This window comes from Zalophus californianus, chromosome 12 (genome assembly GCF_009762305.2).
Source record: "Zalophus californianus isolate mZalCal1 chromosome 12, mZalCal1.pri.v2, whole genome shotgun sequence".
Taxonomy (NCBI): domain Eukaryota; kingdom Metazoa; phylum Chordata; class Mammalia; order Carnivora; family Otariidae; genus Zalophus; species Zalophus californianus.
The window spans coordinates 37,151,911-37,171,067 of NC_045606.1; the positions used below are offsets into that span (position 1 = coordinate 37,151,911).

General features: G+C 35.9%; 1 protein-coding gene and 1 pseudogene across 3 annotated transcripts in view; one reads left to right on the plus strand and one right to left on the minus strand.

The window, feature by feature from the left end:
• The window catches only part of CASD1 (CAS1 domain containing 1), a 51,899-nt gene that overhangs the window by 3,156 nt on the left and 29,586 nt on the right, over positions 1–19,157 (plus strand). The window contains exons 3-7 of one of the 3 annotated variants that reach the window (XM_027572997.1): positions 978–1,046; positions 5,003–5,099; positions 5,668–5,788; positions 17,128–17,172; positions 18,387–18,449. In XM_027572997.1, coding sequence (XP_027428798.1) covers positions 992–1,046; positions 5,003–5,099; positions 5,668–5,788; positions 17,128–17,172; positions 18,387–18,449 — 381 coding nt within the window. In that variant the 5' untranslated portion in view covers positions 978–991. The remainder of the gene's footprint in view (positions 1–977; positions 1,047–5,002; positions 5,100–5,667; positions 5,789–17,127; positions 17,173–18,386; positions 18,450–19,157) is intronic. The other 2 variants (XM_027572998.2, XM_027572999.1) reach the window with 2 other exon arrangements.
• On the minus strand, positions 7,885–8,917 carry LOC118356124 (annotated as a pseudogene).

Sequence of the window (19,157 nt, forward strand, 5' to 3'; positions counted from 1 at the left end):
GGCATGAGAGGTTAAGTTGCCTAAGGACACACAATTAGTCAGTGATTGAGCTAGGATTTACAACCCAGTTAGTCTGCCTCATGCCATTAGGTTATAGACTGCCTTTCTCAGAGCTCCTTAGACAGTGGTGATGTATAGAAGATGGAGTGAGAAAGCATTTTCCAGAGGGACATGGATTAAATACTTTAGAAACACTAATTCAGCCTCACAGTATCAGTCAAGAGTTTTTCCTTTTCTTTTTAAAATAAAATGATTTTCTAAAATTTGAATGTGTAAAACTTCAAAATCTGACCAGCTTACTTTTTATTACCTATGTTTATCTTTTCCCTTCTTTCTAAACTCCAGGCTCACAGTCACAATATGCCTTGCCCTTTTACATATCTCACAGATACCTGATTTTCTCTACCCGCAGTGACCTCTCTCCTTAAAAGAAAGTACAGATTTTTCTTTCAGAGTCTGATTCAAATGTCACCATCACAGAAATAAGAATTAGGAATTTAGTGTTTCTATAGCAATTAGTACGTACTTATGTTGTATCATAATAATTTGTATCCATCTTCCCCACACAAACTGTGAGCTTCCAAGGGTATTTTATTCATCTTTAAATCATCCGAGCTTAACACACAGAAGGAAATCCATAAACAATAATTGGATAAATAGATTTTCAAAATCCTTATTTCCTTCTGTTTTTCTCCTTTCATTTGGTTCTTTTGGTTTTCATTGAATTTCATGTTCTAATAGTATGTTCTGATCTCAACTTTAGAAAATAGAGGGTTTTTTTATTAATATTACTTTCACATAAAATAGTAGAATGACATTTTAAATAATAATCCGACTAACTATATTTCTTCTGAATTTTCTCAATCTCTAACATTACTAAATCACAAAATGTCCATTAATATTGTGATTACAGATTAAAAACATCATCTCTGTGACAAGAGGCCAGTAGGTCTCTTAGCCTTTTCTCTCTTTGCCAGAAAGATCCTGATATATGACACCACCTGTAATAGAGGCACTCCTAGTTTGTCAAAAGAAAAATATAAAAGGTGATTTTTCTTTTTTAAGTTTTATCTATTTATTTATTAGAGAGAGAGAGCACAAGCCAGGGGGTGGGGGGAGAGGCAGAGGCAGCGGGAGAAGCAGGCTCCCGCTGAGCAGGGAGCCCGATGTGGGGCTCAATCCCAGGACTCTGGGATCATGTCCTGAGCCAAAAGCAGACGCTTAACTGACTGAGCCAACCAGGCACCCCTAGAAGTGATTTTTCAACACAGACCAAAGTGTGACCTTGCTGAATTTTAGGCAAACAAAATATTCCACAAATCATGTTAAAAACTTTATGGTCTGATATTTTCATGGTTGGTAGTAAGAAACAGATAGCTTTGGTAGGATGATTCAGCCAGTCTAAGGGTGCAGTATGCCAGAGGTATTCTATTCAAAGGGAAATAAAAGCTATGGTTTACTTAGCACATTAGATGTTTTCCTTACTTGTTATATTTTGTTTTTCAGCTTTTTTTTTAACACGTGTTTGTCTTTTTACTTACTTTGTTTGCTTTTAGTATCTTTCTATTATAGAAAAATTATACATAAAAACCTGAGACTTCAGATTCACAAACCAAAATGCTTATGGTTAAAATAATAGACTGAAGACAGCCATTCATCTAGATAATCTTAGTATTGGAGATAGCTGAAGTAGAGAATTCTATTCCTCTAGTTGTGTGTGTGTTTTTTTTTTGTGTTTTTTTTTTTTATTGTGTTTCTAGGTTAATTTATCTGAGCAGTAGGCAACTTGCATCTCACACTGGTTGTTTTAAACTAGCTATCAAAATTATATGAGACAAATGAAAATAATGACTGGGATTTTTTGTTTTCTTTTGTTTGGGGTTTTTCTGGGTGGATTTTGAAAGGGAAATATGTGCTAGCAGATATTTGTATATACTTAGTATACATGATAAAGATGTGGGACTTCAACTTATTTTAACATCTAGATTACATTTAGTGATTTGGTCCAAAAGTACTTCTCAGGAAAAGAGAAGTTGTTTTAGAGTATGGAATTTTGTGGGAGTTTTCTTTTTTAGATTAGGTTAATTTATTTTCAATCAGATTATAATAGTTATTATCACCACTGTTTATATTATTTTTCAGACAAGTATAAGAAAAGTTTCTTGCCTTTTTTGTTGTCTAATTAGCAGTTCTTTTACTTTTCTAACAATTCTTTATATTAGATTCTCTCTATTAAAATAGCTGATACAATTTCTGTCTTCTGATGGAACTTCCACCAATATGATAAAGAGGCTATCGATTTCAGATACAAGGATTACTAAAAAAAACTTTGCGTCATAAAATATATTAGGAAGTGTCATCATCAACTAGCATTCATTAGCAAATTAGAAGTTTCTTTCCTGGAAAGACCAGTAGTTTCTATTTTTTTTAAAAGATTTTATTTACTTGTCAGAGAGAGAGAGAGAGAGCACAAGCAGGGAAGTGGCAGGCAGATGGAGAAGCAGACTCCTCACTGAGCAAGGAGCCCAATGTAGGACTTGATCCCAACACCCTGGGATCATGACCTGAGCTGAAAGGCAGACACTTAACTGATTGAGCCACCCAGGCATCCCAAGACCGGTGGTTTCTAAAATACGATGTTTACAGTGTGGTTAGTGGCAACTCCAAATCTGTTTTGCCAGCCCGGGGGGTGGGGGGGCAGGGAGTGTGGGGCTCTAATATGGATTCATCAGTTTAGAGCTGTTTTTCCCACTAGCTGAACTACTAAAAAACAATGTGTGAGTAGTAGTATTGCGGAAAAAAAAGAACTTTGCATTTTTAAACACATTTTCTGGTGGAGAAAAGACTGGTTATTTTACGATGTTGGTATTGTACTTCCATCTTAATAAAACTATATTGAAAACCCTGTAGATACTTAACAAATAACATAATCCCACATACTGAAGATGTGTTTCTGTTTCAAGTTCTGTTAAAAAACAAAAATCAAATAACAACAACAAAAGGAAGGGAGAAGGAAGAAAGAAAAGGAAGAAAAAGTCCACAGAATTAATACCTAGTTATTTGCAACTTCTTAGAAGTTTTTTAGAAAATAGATGTTACTAACTTTTTGCTTGGTTTATAGATGTATTTAAAGAGGTAGAAATGCTATAAATATGGAATTTTTCTAATTTTAAACATTTACTAGATTTTTAATAGGATTTTAGTATAGAACCATTATAAAAGAATGAAGCAGAAGGATGTTTTTAGAAAAATAACTTAATTGTGTGTTCTTACAGTCTTTACTCCTTCTTGATTATTTATGTAGCCTAATTTTGTTTTTTAGAACTAGAATTAGTTTTTAATAATTGGAAAGAATTAAGAACTAATTATTTATAGTTTCCTTAGAGAGATGTTATTAAAAAATCTTTGAAATACAAAAAAAAAAAAAACCTGCACAGGCTACATGTATAATTGCATAATTTTAATAATTGATATTTTGCTTTCCCTATCCAGTTTTCTACCAGCACAACAATGCAGTATTTTCACTTTTCCTTCCTTTTCTATTTTGGAATTTATAACACTGAAATAATAGCACCTTCATTATTTATGCATACCTATCTTTTATTTGTATCACCTTTTATCTGTATGTTGGCCAGATAAATGGATAACCAGCTGAGAAAAGAGATGTTCTACTTGAAATGTCTTTGGGTGTTCTCTATCCCCACCCTAAATGGTTCAGTACCATTTTTGTGCCATAGCGTTTCTCTCCTGACCTTAACAAATATATTTGTGACTGTTAATAAAGAACTAGTGATTAATTTAAATAATACGTATATTTCATTGTAACCCCATGGTTTTTCTAAGTATCTCATTTCTCCCTTACCCATTTGACATGTTTGGACTTTTTTAATGCCTCCAACTCCCTTTTAAACTCCTTGAGTCATGTAAGCTAATGTCTAATAAAGTGACCAAAGGAAATATGGTGACCATCTGTCCCGTTTATACAAGACTGAGGGGTTTCCCAGGTGTGGAACTTCCTGTATGAAACCGTGACAGCCTCAAGCAAACTGGGAGGGGCTGACTGATGATGGGAAAGGAAGGCAAGAATATCAAGAGAAGCAGAGAGGCTGAATATTAATAACTATGAAATCTACATTTGTTATTGATACCGATACCATGTACCTTTGGCCACCTTGTAGCTAACATAGTTTTAAGTCTTACTTATCTTTGGGCGCCTGGGTGGCTCAGATGGTTAAGCGTCTGCCTTCAGCTCAGGTCATGATCCCAGGGTCCTGGGATCGAGTCCCGCATCGGGCTCCCTGCTCCTTGGGAGCCTGCTTCTCCCTCTGCCTCTCTCTCTCTCTCTCTCTCTCTCTCTGTCTCTCATGAATAAATAAATAAGATCTTTAAAAAAAAAAGACTTATCTTTGTAACTTATAACAGGATGAAATTTTAGTAAGTTCAATAGGAAGTTCTTGAATAAATCTTTTTCTGTTTGCACATTTACAGAATAGGGCTAGCATACTTCCTCACAGGGGAGTTGTGAAAATCAGGGAGTAGGTTTGTAAAATATCTTCATTACTGCATTTCCAGTTGTGCAAATGCATTATACATTATAATAGTTGAATAAGAAGCCATTTCCAAAGTCTTCTCTTTTATTCCTTAAACTTTTCATTCTCAACTAGGAGTGGTAAGCAGATATAAGCTAGTTTGAGTTTGAGATGATGTCCCTAGAAAAAAGACTCCTGAAGAAGAAGGCACTGCCAAAACAGTGAATATAGCGTTTAAGAATTAGGAGTCCCTTCTACAGTGAAGCATCTGTCATTAGTGGCTTTTATCCTCTTGAATATTAATGTAGTGATATTTACTGTGCTTCTCATGGATGAGTAATATCCACCTAGAAGGTATAGTGAAGCATAGAAAACTTTGTACTTTCTCATCTCAAAGAGCTTACATGAGGTGAGATAATCAAAGTATAAAAATATAACTATTGTTTACAACACTGTTTATTGAACTATTACAGGCAATGATTCATGTGAATACCTTCTCTCAAGTGGCAGATTTCTTGGAGACAAAGTTTGGCAACCTCACAGTTGCATGATGCATAAATACAAAATCAGGTAAGTTTTCTTCATTTTGTTGTTTGTTTTCTTTTCTAGGATAGGTCTTAATATTAGTGGAGAGGGGTTGGTAAAGCAAAGAAAATACTATATGGTACTCCTCTATATGATGGTAGAGAATTGCTGACAGAGTGGGGGGTGGGGGTGGGGGCGAGCCCAAATGAAGATTCCTGCCAAAAGCATTAGGGAAAGAAATTGTCCAAGCTTCTTTATCTCGGGTGAGAGAGAACCAGGCCCAAGGCAATAAGTAGCCCGGAGTGAAGGACTCTAGCTTTAGGACTTGAATAGCTACCTCATGGAGTTATTCCGAGATAATGGATAGAAAGCACTTAATATACTTAGAGTACTTCTTAATCACTTAATAAATGAGGGTTGTAATTATTAATCATTGTAGAGTTAGTTGATCATCCACGGGCTGGTTGGTTAAACAAACGCTGGCCACCTATTTCTAAAGCAACGTAACTGTGTGTATGATAATCCTGTACTACTTTCTTCACAAACTATGTGCTTTGAAATGCCAACATGCTGATTTTACTTATTGTAATTAATGTTTCTTTGTTGATTTCAGTGAAGCAAAGAACTGTCTTATAGATAAACATATTGCATTTATTGGAGATTCCAGAATTCGTCAGTTGTTTTATTCTTTTGTAAAAATAATCAATCCCCAATTCAAAGAAGAAGGAAATAAGGTAAACCTTATCTATCCTCTTCATTAGGGTATTGTTTTAGAAGTTAACCAACTGGATAGTTATAGGAGGAGTATGCCTCTCCACATTAACAGAACTATAAAAGTTTTACTTTGGTTGTGGGAAAGGTGGAGGGGAAAAGGGATGATAACCATAATGGGGAACATAATGGAGAACACAAGAAGAAGTGGTGGGTAAGGTATTAGTAAACCTTTCATTATGGTAAACTTCTAGTTTTTTGGAAATAGTAAGTTCTTTCGATAGAAAAACTTTTTAGAATTCCTTAGAAAGAAAACTAAGAGCAAATATCCCTTATTATTTTTATATTTTGCCATATTTCTTTTTGGTCTCTTAAAAAAGTGATAATATCCATTCATCTGTCGATGGACATCTTGGCTCTTTCCACCAGTTTGGCTATTGTGGACATTGCTGCTATAAACATCAGGGTGCACGTACCCCTTCGGATCCCTACATTTGTGTCTTTGGGGTAAATACCCAGTAGTGCAATTATTGGATCATATGGTAGCTCTATTCTCAACTTTTTGAGGAACCTCCATACTGTTTTCCAGAGTGGTTGCACCAGCTTGCATTCCCACCAACAGTATAGGAGGGTTCCCCTTTCTCCGCATCCCTACCAACAACTGTCGTTTCCTGACTTGTTAATTTTAGCCATTCTGACTGGTGTGAGGTGATATCTCATTGAGGTTTTGATTTGGATTTCCCTGATGCCGAGCGATGTTGAGCACTTTTTCATGTGTCTGTTGGCCATTTGGATGTCTTCTTTGGAAAAATGTCTGTTCACGTCTTCTGCCCATTTCTTGATTAGATCATTTGTTCTTTGGGTGTTGAGCTTAAGAAGTTCTTTATAGATTTTGGATACTAGCCCTTTATCTGATATGTCATTTGCAAATATCTTCTCCCATTCTGTTGGTTGTCTTTTGGTTTTGTTGACTGTTTCTTTTGCTGTGCAAAAGTTTTTTATCTTGATGAAATCACAATAGTTCATTTTTGCCCTTGCTTCCCTTGCCTTTCGCGATGTTTCTAGCCAGAAGTTGCTGCGGCTGAGGCCAAAGAGGTTGCTGCCTGTGTTCTCCTCTAGGATTTTGATGGACTCCTGTCTCACATTTAGGTCTTTCAACCATTTTGAGTCTATTTTTGTGTGTGGTGTAAGGAAATGGTCCAGTTTCATTCTTCTGCATGTGGCTGTCCAATTTTCCCAACACCATTTTTTGAAGGGACTGTCTTTTTTCCATTGGACATTCTTTCCTGCTTTGTCGAAGATTAGTTGACCATAGAGTTGAGGGCCATTTCTGGGCTCTCTTTTCTGTTCCATTGATCTATGTGTCTGTTTTTGTGCCAGTACCATACTGTCTTGATGATGACAGCTTTGTAATAGAGCTGGAAGTCCGGAATTGTGATGCTGCCAGCTTTTCTTTTCTTTCTTTTTTTTTTTAAGATTTTATTTATTTATTTGACAGACAGAGACACAGCAAAAGAGGGAACACAAGCAGGGGGAATGGGAGAGAGAGAAGCAGGCTTCCTGCCGAGCAGGGAGCCCGATGCGGGGCTCGATCCCAGGACCCTGGGATCATGACCTGAGCCGAAGGCAGACGCTTAACGCCTGAGCCACCCAGGCAACCCCAGGCTATTATTGTGACCTGAAAAATCACTTCAGCTTTCTGGAACTGTCTCTACTTCTATAATTGAACTGCTTAACTAAGATGATCTTTAAAGAGGCTTCTAAATCCAAGATGAAGTAGATTGTTTTAAAACTATACTAATTAGAAATTTTTAAAAAAATAATAATCAGAAGCCTGGAAAGAGTTACGGTTACAATCTGTTGAATAATTTGTGAATACTTTCGTATTTGTGTCCTTAAATGAAACATCTGCTGGTGCAAGTTACTCTTCCAGGTCTAGACTAGAAATGTGTGAAAAGCGAAAATTATACAATTTCCTCTTGCTTAGGCCATAAATATTAGGGATGTAGCCCTAATATCTAGAGTAACAAAGAACATTTTCTTCCTCTCTAAGTAAAAAAAAAACAAGCTTGTGTTTTTTTTTTTTTAAAAAACACATATTAAAGTCTTCAGAATGTTCTGACTCTTGAAATCATAATAGAAAGATCAACAGAAACTATACCAAAAAAAGTGAAATATTTCCTCAGAGAGTAGGGGAAACATCCATTAGCAGCTAAAGTTTAAAAATTGTTTAACTGGCAGTGTGGGTGATCTGACTCATTCATTTCATGGGTGCTATTAAGTAGAGTTTTAAAAACAGTGGAACAGTTGGTGCTTCTTCCTACTTATGAGCCAGTCTCATGCTTTACCTTCATCTCGTGGTGCTGGTCCAGCTGGTCCAGTTCCAGAGGGCTTTCTCTATCTTCCCGCTCTTGCACCTTGGCTTCTGTATCCACCCTTTCTTCTTCTAGGGGGAGCACCTGGCTGACCCTGGCAGTCCTGTAGCTACTGTCAGAAACATTTCCATCATAGTCCTTTGCTGTGGGGGATGCAGGGCCTGTGGTCGCTTCCTCCTCTCCTTCTCTGTTCACTAAGTTCACAACATGCAAAGGTTCAGAGGTTTGAACTGGAGTTTCTGGGCTACGAGTGGCCACTTTATCCTCCTCACATTCCATCTGGTTTGGTGCTGCCATCACACCATTAGCCACACCAGTCTGTGCACCCTGAGTTGGATCTGCGTCATTTTCTGGCTTCGGTGGTGGGTGTGAGGAGAGGAACTTTTGCTGAGGGGTGGTTGTCAGTCCATGCCTTCCTGGGGTTCTAGGAACATTCAGGTTCACACCAGTCTTTCTTCAAATCACTGTAATTTGATAATGTGCTGCCTCCTTCAAAGCGACTGATGAGATCTGATACCTTACTGAGTTTTTCTTTTGAGACACAAGAAGCAGAGGCAGGTTTCACTTCCTCCATCCTTGGTTTCTCACTAGATAAAGCTTTATGCCTGGGGGTTTGGTGTATATTGGATGAAGGTGAATTCTGCAGACGTAATGGCTTTGGAGGCACTTGTGGCTTTGGACTTGCAGCTGAGTGTTTTGCAGGTGTTTTCCATTTATTCCCTGAGCCTCTTCATTAGATACATTCTGATCAACCAGTGGGGTCGTGCTTCTTTTCAAACAAGGTGGAACTATAGTGATCTTTGGACAGGTACTGCTGCCTTGATCAGTGGACATGACTTTACATATACTGATAATTAGTCTACTTGGGTTTGATAAAATATTTGACTTTACTCTTTTAATGATCATGAGATAAAATCTCACTCCTGGCTTTAAAGCCTCTGGTAGACTGGAGCTTTGCTTTTATTTTTCAACATTCCTCTGGCTATTCGGGGTCTTTACTGGTTCCATATAAATTTTAGGATTATTTGTTCCATTTCTTTGAAAAAAGTGGATGGTATTTTGATGGGGATTGCATTGAATGTGTAGATTGCTCTAGGTAGCATTGACATCTTCACAATATTTGTTCTTCCAATCCACAATGGAATATTATGCAGCCATCAAAAAGAATGAGATCTTGCCATTTGTAACAACGTGGATGGAACTGGAGGGTGTTACGCTGAGTGAAATAAGTCAATCAGAGAAAGACATGTATCATATGACCTCACCGATAGGAGGAATTCTTAATCTCAGGAAACAAACTGAGGGTTGCTGGAGTGGAGGGATGGGGTGGCAGGGTGATAGACATTGGGGAGGGTATGTGCTATGGTGAACATTGTGAATTGTGCAAGACTGTTGAATTACAGATCTGTACCTCTGAAACAAATAATACAATATATGTTAAAAAAAAAAAGATAGCAGGAGGGGAAGAATGAAGGGGGGGGACATCAGAGGAGGAGACGAACCATGAGAGACGATGGACTCTGAAAAACAAACTGAGGGTTCTAGAGGGGAGGGGGGTGGGAGGATGGGTTAGCCTGGTGATAGGTATTAAAGAGGGCACGCTCTGCATGGAGCACTGGGTGTTATACGCAAACAATGAATCATGGAACACTACATCAAAAACTAATGATGTAATGTATGGTGATTAACATAACAATAAAAAATTTTAAAAATGGTAATAATCTTGTAATCTTTTAGCATGTACAATTTTATGTCTTCTTTTCCCACTACTTACCATAATTCACCGTATTATTATATAATCAACGTAAGTATCTTCATAATGGCAATGTGTTATTGAGTGGATATACGTAATTTTATATAGTTCTTTCTTTTCTTTTTGTAGTTTTCTGTTTTTTCTTTTACAATGTAAGAAAAGGACATTCTTGACTACATCTTTGTGTGAAAACTGCTTTTTAGATTATTTCTGAAGAATTGAATCTCTATAATGTAAATATTAGGTTAAAGAATATAAACACTTTAAAAACTACTAATTGCTAAACTATTTTAATTTATACTGCTATTTTCAATGTCCATCAGGACCTAATTTTCTACAGCTTTGCTGGCACTGGGCAGTTACACTGTATACTTAAAACAACAATGTGACAAATTTCTGCTCTTTTTATAGAAAATTTCTGATTTTAAAAATATATCTGTCTTTGAAAATTAACAAGAATGGATCTCTCTCTCTCTCTCTCTCTCTCTCTACATATACTTGTTAATTAATTGGTTGGTCAGTTAATACTTTGTGGATTATCTCATCCTTTCTCTGTACACATTTTTAAGTGATCCAAAATTCTAATCCCTGTCTTCAACTGCAGATGATTGGGAGTGGGTGATAGCAAGGAGAGAAAAGTAAAATACAAGAAAGTTTAGAATTGTAGGGGAAATAGCTCATGATTTTATGATGAAAATCTGCCTGTTCCTGTCAACTTGCCATGTGGTAGGGAGTTGAAAAATGAGGGACTTCACAGCTAAGTATCTAGTCACATAATCACTACATCCTTGAGAACTATTCCTTGTGAGAAGAGTCCATCAGCTATTAGAGATTTTTGTCTGCTACGAAAGGCTAGTATAGATTTTAAATTTGAATAATGGAAAATGATAAAGTCCACTTTTCATTTATTTTGGTATCTGTAAATACATTTTTCATTTGTATTTATATATACAAAATTATACAGAAGAGTTGATGTTTAATGACATGAGATTATCACAGTTTAAAGTAAAATACTTTGAACTTGTAAAGGAGAGAGATTTCTGACTTCAAAGAAACAGTTTTAATATTTCTAGGTTTAGAATAGTGTGAATTTCTGAAAATTGGAATAATGGATTTGGGAGCAGTTAGTTGAAAAAAGCTATAACGATTTAGTTTACAGCCAAAAGTAGGTACAATATGGTACATTGTTTCTGAGCCCTGGTTATAACAGTAGGTTTCCAGTCTTTATTTTCTAGAGGTGCCCAGTTAACCCACAATTATCAAACAAGATACATTTAAATTTATGTGCATTTAAAAAAGGAACAGTTTGTCATAGTCTGAGAGACAGTTGCTGAGAAACTAGTTCAAACTGCTAGTGGAACATTTGCCAAAATGTATTTTACTTAGTTCCCTTGTCTGAACACCTTGAAAACAGGGATCGTATATAATTATTTTTATTTTTTAAATACATTTGTTGTGCCTCGCACAGCCTGGAATATTGTAGAGGCTGACTTTTATTATTTTAGCCTTGGTATGGGTTTGTTTGGGTAGAATAGGAGTATTGAAGATAATTCCTTATTTGAATTTTTTTCTTCTCTGTGCTGAGGCAAAAAAAAAAAAGCTGTAGAGCAGGACTCTTCTCAAATTCCATTTTATAGAAGACTGGTTCTGCAAAAACTCTGGTCGAATAAGTTTGGGCAGAGCTGGATATCCTATCCCCCTTTTAGATGGTTTTAATTTGGGCTGGGATATTAAAAACTTGAGAAGTCTTGCAGTAAAAAACAAACAAACAAACAAACAAACAAAAAAACCCTGTTTTGTTGCTTTCAGCCAGAGGGCAAACTAGATACTCTGGAGGCCCCTTCAACCTCAAACCAGCTAGATCCTAGATTAAAACTTGTTGATGTATTTCTAGACTTTGAGGAAATGGTAGACACTCCCCAGAAAAGGAACAAACCATGAGTCAAAACCAGAGATGGGAACAATAATAGCAGGCACTCAGTAGTGGTTCAGGCTGGCCTGAAGACAGATGCCAATAGCAGCAATGCTCTGTGTGTAAAAGACGAAGCTTTGGGCCAGCAGATTTCTCAGTGGTAATATTTGGAAGCCAGAGGATGCTAGAATAATAGCTTTAAACTTCTGAGAGAAAGGAAATTTCAATCCAGAATTGTGTTCCTAGCATACAAATGTCTATTCTTGAAATTTAGAACATTTTCAGATAAATGAAATCAGGGTTTATTGCTGGATAGATTTATAATAAAGGATTTTCTAAAGGGTAAACATCAGGAAGAAGGGAAATAATTCAGAAAAAAATGACCTGAAGTATAAGAAGCAATGGTTAAAGAAAATCCTAAGGATGCATGTAAATCTAAACAAACAGTGTCTATATAAAATGATAATGTCTTTCTACACTTTATAAAAAAACAGTTTTAAAGAACTGGCTAATAATAGCGTGTAAGTCAGAGGGGTATGATCACAAAGTTTTCTAATGTCCCACACATACATAACATGCACACACACACACACACATGCTCATACAAATACATTCATATCTACATATACAAAAACATATACATGTAAAAATCACTTTTTATATATATTCCACATATATTAAAAAAACCTATGTATGTGTGAGGGAGCTAAAAATCAAAAAGTAAGATGAAAGAAACATAATCAAAATAAGTGCAAGTGGTCTAAACTTGTCAACTAAACACAGATTTTCTGATTGGTTTTAAAAAGAACTTTCTGCTGCTTAAAAAGACATATCTAAAACAAAAGGATATGGAAGGTTTTAATTAAAAATGAGAAAAGATTTACTAGACAAATACTTATTAAAGAAAGATAAGTCATATTAATATAAGAATAGATTGTAAGGCAAAAAGTGTTATCAAGGATACAGACACTTTTTAATGACAAAAGTTTTAAATCACTAAGATTTGAAACTCATGGGCATGAAATAAATTAACCTTAAAATGTATAAAGCAAAATTAATATGATTACAGTGAAGAGTTGACAAATCCTCCATCAAAATGAGAGAATTGCTCACTGCTCATGCATTAAATGATAGGAAAGCAAAATTACCAAGCATATAGTTGACTATTAACATGCTGATTTTATGAACTTACAGCTCAATACTTAAAGAATACACTAAAAAATCAAAGAATATATTTTTTCAAAGCACACATGGAATCTTTTTGACAACATATTGGGCCATTAAGCAAGCCTCAACAATATCAGAGAATTGGTATCATTCTTTCTCTATTAGATAAGCTCTTTTATATTCTAACTTAACCTGATAAAAATTCTATAAGCCTACAGTAAACGTTCCAAATGGTGAAATGTTAGACATATTTATGTTAAATTCAAAGAGAAGACAGGGTTGTCCATTATTTCTGCTTCTATTCAAAATTGTATTAGAGGTCTTACCAAGGAAAGATAAAGATGTAAAGATTGGAAAGAGATAGACTCAGAATTTTGTATGATACAATTATCTACAAAGAAAACTCCAAAGAATCTATAGAAAATTACTAGCTGTAATAAAAATTTTAACAAGATAGCTGATATTAAGATGAACATACAAAAATTAATTGTAGTAACTTAATGAAGCTGTTAAAAATGAATTGCTTATCTACACACAAGGAACATAGAATTCAAACTCATTTAAAAAATACTGTGTACAATAGTTAACAAAAACCATAGAGTACATAGGAATAAGCCTAGCAGATGTGGAAGGTCTTTATGTAGAAAAATCACAAAACTTTATGCAAACACAATTTAGAATGATAAAATTAAATATGAGATATGTACTATATTCTGGAATGGGAAGCGTCAATATTGTAAAGATGTCAGTTATTCCTAAATTGATCTATAGATTCAATGTGATTTGAATAAAATCCTAACAGGATTTGTTATGAAACTTTACCAATTGATTCTAAATTTTATGTGGAAGGGCAGTGGACCAAGAATAACCACAACAGGTCTGAAGAACAAGGTGGAAGAGACTTATTTTCCAATATCAAGATTTATTTTAACTCTGTCATAACTAAGACAGTGTGGTATTGGTAGAGCTAAACAAAGAATGGAACATGATATAGAGCTTTAAAATAAACATGTGTGGGGCGCCTGGGTGGCCCAGTCAGTTAAGTGTATGGCTCTTGATTTCGGCTCAGGTCATGATCTTAGGGTTGTGAGACTGAGCCCTGCATCAGGCTCCACGCTCAGTAGGGAGTCTGCTTGAGATTTTCTCCTTCCCTCCCCCTGCTCTCTCTCTCTCTAAAATAAATAAATAAATCTTTAAAAATATATATAAAATAAAATAAACACTTGCATATGAAAAGACTTAATAAGTAACAGAGATGCCGTTGAACATCCCTGGAGAAAAGGACGTCTATCCAATTAAGGATGTTGAGGCAATTGGTTATGTATATGGAAAAAAGGTGAAATTGGAACCCCTACCTCATCTCATCAAGTAAAATCATTTCTAGACGAATTTAAACTTAATGTGGAAGCTAAAATGTTTAAACCTTTAGCAAAAAAAAAAATGCAAAGGAATATCTTCATTATTTCAAGTAGGGAGAAGTTTCTTACATAAGAAACAAAAAGTGCTAACTATAAAATAAAAGATGGATAAATTTACATACCTTAAGATTAAGAGAATCTGTTCATCAAAAGATACGTTCCAGAAGAAAAGGTAAGCTACGAACTAGAAGGTATTTATGACATACATCCAAGAGATATAAGGACTCACAAATTAATTAAAAAAGAGATAACCCAGTAGAAAACAAAAGAGGAAAGGCATGACCAGACATTTCAAAGAAGAGGAAACATAAATCCCAGTGTAAATCTGAAAGATGTTTAAGCATTCATAATTTGGGAATTTCAAATGAAGACCATAGTGAGATACCATTATATACCTACTTTAGTGACAGAAATTAAGTTTTACAATGGTGAAAAATATGAAGTCTGACAAGATTTATTAAAGACTGTATCTCAAACTGTTGGTGAGAGTATAAATTTTTACAAACACTTCAGAAAATAACTCCCATTATCATGTGAGGGTGAACATTTATATAGCCTGTGAACCTATAGAACTATTATTAGGGAAGCTCTTATTATTCATTTATTAAGAAACCTACAAGAAGGTGACTATCAGTGCTGTTTACAATCTAGATTTGGTGCATCGTATCAATTGACCTAAACTCTACAAAAATAATAAACATAATATTTGATATATATAAATATAATAAATTGATGTAGGAAGGTTTTAAAAGGCCAGATGTTCTAGATTATAAAAGATTAAAGAGACAGGATAACTAAATACCTGATTTTAATTGAATTCTAGATTAAAATAGAAGAGCTATACAGAGGACATTATTGGAAATTAGGGAAATTTGAATGTGGACTGTATATTAGATTTTGTCAATGTCAAATTTCTTAGGTGGTTATAGTATTATGGTTACATAAGAGAATATTTATGTTCTTAGGAAATACATGCTTTATGTATTTAAGGGTAAAATGCTATGTCTGCAGTTTACTTTCATATGGTTCAGTAAGAGAAAAACAATGTACATATCTGCAGAGAGAGACAAGCTAGTGTAGAAAATGTAAACAATTGATAAAGGGTGGTTGGGGTGCTCATTATAATTTTGTCAGTTTTGCTCTCAGTTTGACATTTTTCTTTTAAGTTTGACATTTTTCAAAATTAAAAGTTGGAGAGAAAGCCAATTACGTGAAACAATATATCATTTAAGGATGCATATACATGTGTCAAAACTATGTAATAGAAAGCAAAATAAAAAACAAAATTCAAAATAGTGGTTCCTTTGGGTGAAGCAAGGAATTCAGAAGGAGAAGTCCACGTAGATCACTCAGTGGGTTGGTCGTGCTCTGATTTGTGCCATGGACTCAGGAGTGCTTATTTATGTTTACTGTGCTTTGTGATTACATATGTGACATATTCTTTTGTATATATCAAATGTCACATTAAAATGGTAAAGGAAAAGAGAGAGATTGAGTTGAATTAACTGAACTCTGCAAAAGGGGGAAAAAGAAAGTTCACGACACATTAGTTCTCTGAGGAAGAACTTTAACAAGGTCGGGATGGGATAGGAGGAGGAAAACACACGTGTGATTTTGTCTGACCCAGTATTTCCAAGATTTATTGGACCAAGGTAACTCTTTTCATAGAACACACCTTAAAGTACTATTGGTCCCAAGAGTCCTTTTGGGAAATGATGCTTGAATTTTAAATATTAGCCTGCTGATAAAAGCAAGCTTTATTTCACAGAGATATAAGTATAAATACTATTTGGTTAAATTAATGAAGACATTTCAGCCTTGGTTTTAGGAAGAGAATTAGCTTCTTTAGTTGACCACCTCCACCCCCACCCCACCCTGGATTTTTAACTCTGAAAGGATTTCTGTTCCTTTTATGGAATGCTTGGTTATAAGAAGTTGTCTCCAAACGTTTATTTTTTTCTTCAACTGGACCACTTATGTACGGTCTTCAAAGCGAAGCCCAAAATAACCTAGAGTCATGTATGTGCGCTCCTCTTCAGACAGGACTGGTACTAGTATACTGGTGAGAACAGACTAGATATTGCTGCAGCAACAAAACCACTCTATGATCTTAAATTCTTTTCTCACTTAGTGCTGCATGTTGTGGGTGGGCTGGCAAGAGGCTTTGCTCTTTGCGCTCAGTCAGGGATTCCTGCTTGTTGGAATTTGTACCATCTTCTAGTTATACCATTTGGAATATTATGCCTCTGCAGTCTCAGCATTAGGTTAAGCTAGAGACTAGAGAATTGCCCTGGGAAGAGGAAAGTGACCCACATCACATCTAGCCATGTAACACTGGCCAGAACTAGTCATGTAGTTCTAACGGATTGGGGGGCTGGGACGGGACTCAGGAAATGCAGAACAATCCATCCTTGCCATAGATAATAATAGTAGGACTAAACTGGAATGTGGCAGCCTTGACAAAAAGATAATTTATGTAGGCATGTTTACATATTTGCTTGCTTATTTGGAGTTGAGGTTTTGTCTTTGAATTATATCTTAGATGTTAAAAATCACATATAAACAATGCAGTATCACTTATTTTTTGGTTTTCTGTGCAGGTCTTTTTCCCTTCAGGTTGAATATAGATAATTGAGATGTGGTGCGCAAATAAATTAATAAAAGCAGCTAAAGGGAGAATTAGTGGCATAAAATTAATTTGTACATGAATATTTGTTTTCTCTTTTTTAAATGACAGCATGGAAACATTCCTTTTGAAGACAAGATTGCATCAGTGAAAGTGGTAAGTTCATGTAATAGTAAGCAGAATGTTGTGTTGAAACTGTATTTGTTGGTTAATTTGTAGCTCCCCTAATGCTTTGTGTATACTAAATATATTTCAATGTATTTAGAGTAGATAAGAATAGTTAAAATGTTTGTATGCACTGTTTTGTGTAATAAAATGGAAAATTTGGTTCTCAGATTTTTAATCCAGAAAAAAATAATCTTGTATGTTACTTTGAAACCAGTAGATGTTCAGGATTAATATCCGTAAAAGAATATATGTGAATTTTCTGAATTCCTAGTTGCAGTGACTTCTCCTAGATACTGAGAATACAGTGGGGATCAAGACAAAGATGTCCTAGACCTAATGGATTTTGCAAGCCATTATAGTTCTCTACATGCATTAAATGTGGAATAAGGATGGTAAAAAGGAAAAAATGGGGCATTAGGAATGTACAAAACAAGGAATTAAAAATAGTTTCCTCCTTGAAAAAGAGATGTTTTAACTAAAGCTTCAAGGATTGGGGCGCCTGGGTGGCTCAGTCGTTAAGCATCTGCCTTCGGCTCAGGTCATGATCCTGGGATCCTGGGATCGAGCCCCGCATCGGGCTCCCTGCTCAGCGGGAAGCCTGCTTCTCCCTCTCCCACCCCCTCTGCTTGTGTTCCCTCTCTCGCTGTCTCTCTCTCTGTCAAATAAATAAATAAAATCTTAAAAAAAAAAAAAAAGCTTCAAGGATCAATAGGAGCAAGTCAGGCCCCGTGGAAGAGTTTTATGAGCATTGTAGACAGAACAGTATGTGCTCAGTCCTGGAGAAAAAGGAGCACATAGAGCATCCTAGCAGCTGAACGAGAACCAGAAGGGTACTTAGCGTGAGGGTGAGAGCAGCAGGAGAAAAGGCAGAATGTCTTTGTAGAGGCCAGATCCTGCACCTCCTTAGCAGTTTTGAGGACTTTGGAATTTATTCTGAGGACCATTGAAAGTCCTTGAATATTTAAGCAAGAATGTGGCGAGATCAGATTTAAATTTTGAAGCAATTGCTACAGGGAGTCATTTAGAAGGAAGCAGAAGTGGGTACAAGAAGTATCATGAGACCGTTGGGAAACTGAGGTGGGAGCGAAGGTGTCACAGACCAGTGGTGGTGTACGTTAGGTACTCGGGACGACAGGTGTGTGTTTATTTTGAATGGTAGATATGTTTCTTTGACTTTTTCTTTTCATACGTTTCTTTTTTAGGATTTTCTGTGGCATCCGGAAGTTAATGGTTCTATGAAACAGTGTATCAAAGTGTGGACCGAGGTCTGTATTTGAAAATATAGGCCTTTCTGGTTTTAAGCAACCACATTTTAAAAGCTCATGAACACACACTGTTTTGCTCCCCCTTACTCACCTGTCCCACTCTTCTGTACTTTATGCCAACTTTCTTAATAGTGACCAAATTGTGAATAAACTGTGAGACACAGAGACATTGAATGACTTGCTCAGTGAGTTGTGGATTGATGCTGTCACTTTACTGAGAAGAGGGAGTTTTGATCCAGTTCCTCTGCTGCCACCACTCTGACCCTACAGCCATTATGCTTATGCCACACTTTCCAGCCAGAATTTTCTGTTACTGCTGTAGCCCAGTTCATTCAAACCCAGGTCATCTTCCTAGCACAACATACGTTCTTTTGAGTGTTTTCCCACTTTGTCCTTCAGACTCATGCCCAGGTTCTTTAGGAACCTATTTTTTGTTAAAAAGCCTGTTTTCTTCCCTTTTATCATTACACTTGTGATGCAAAAATGGAGCCTGGTATATTTTGGCTCATAATGTTCGGAGATAAATTAGATATAAGGACAAGCATGCTATTAACCTTGAAAACCCCTAAGTCCTCACAAGTCCACTCTACAATCTCCACAGTAGTCTCCGTGGAGCTCTTGGTCTGTCCTTTAATTAAACCTGTATTCTTTCCCAGAGGTGTTCGCATTCAGGATGGATAAAGCAATATTCAATTTTGTTGATCTTGT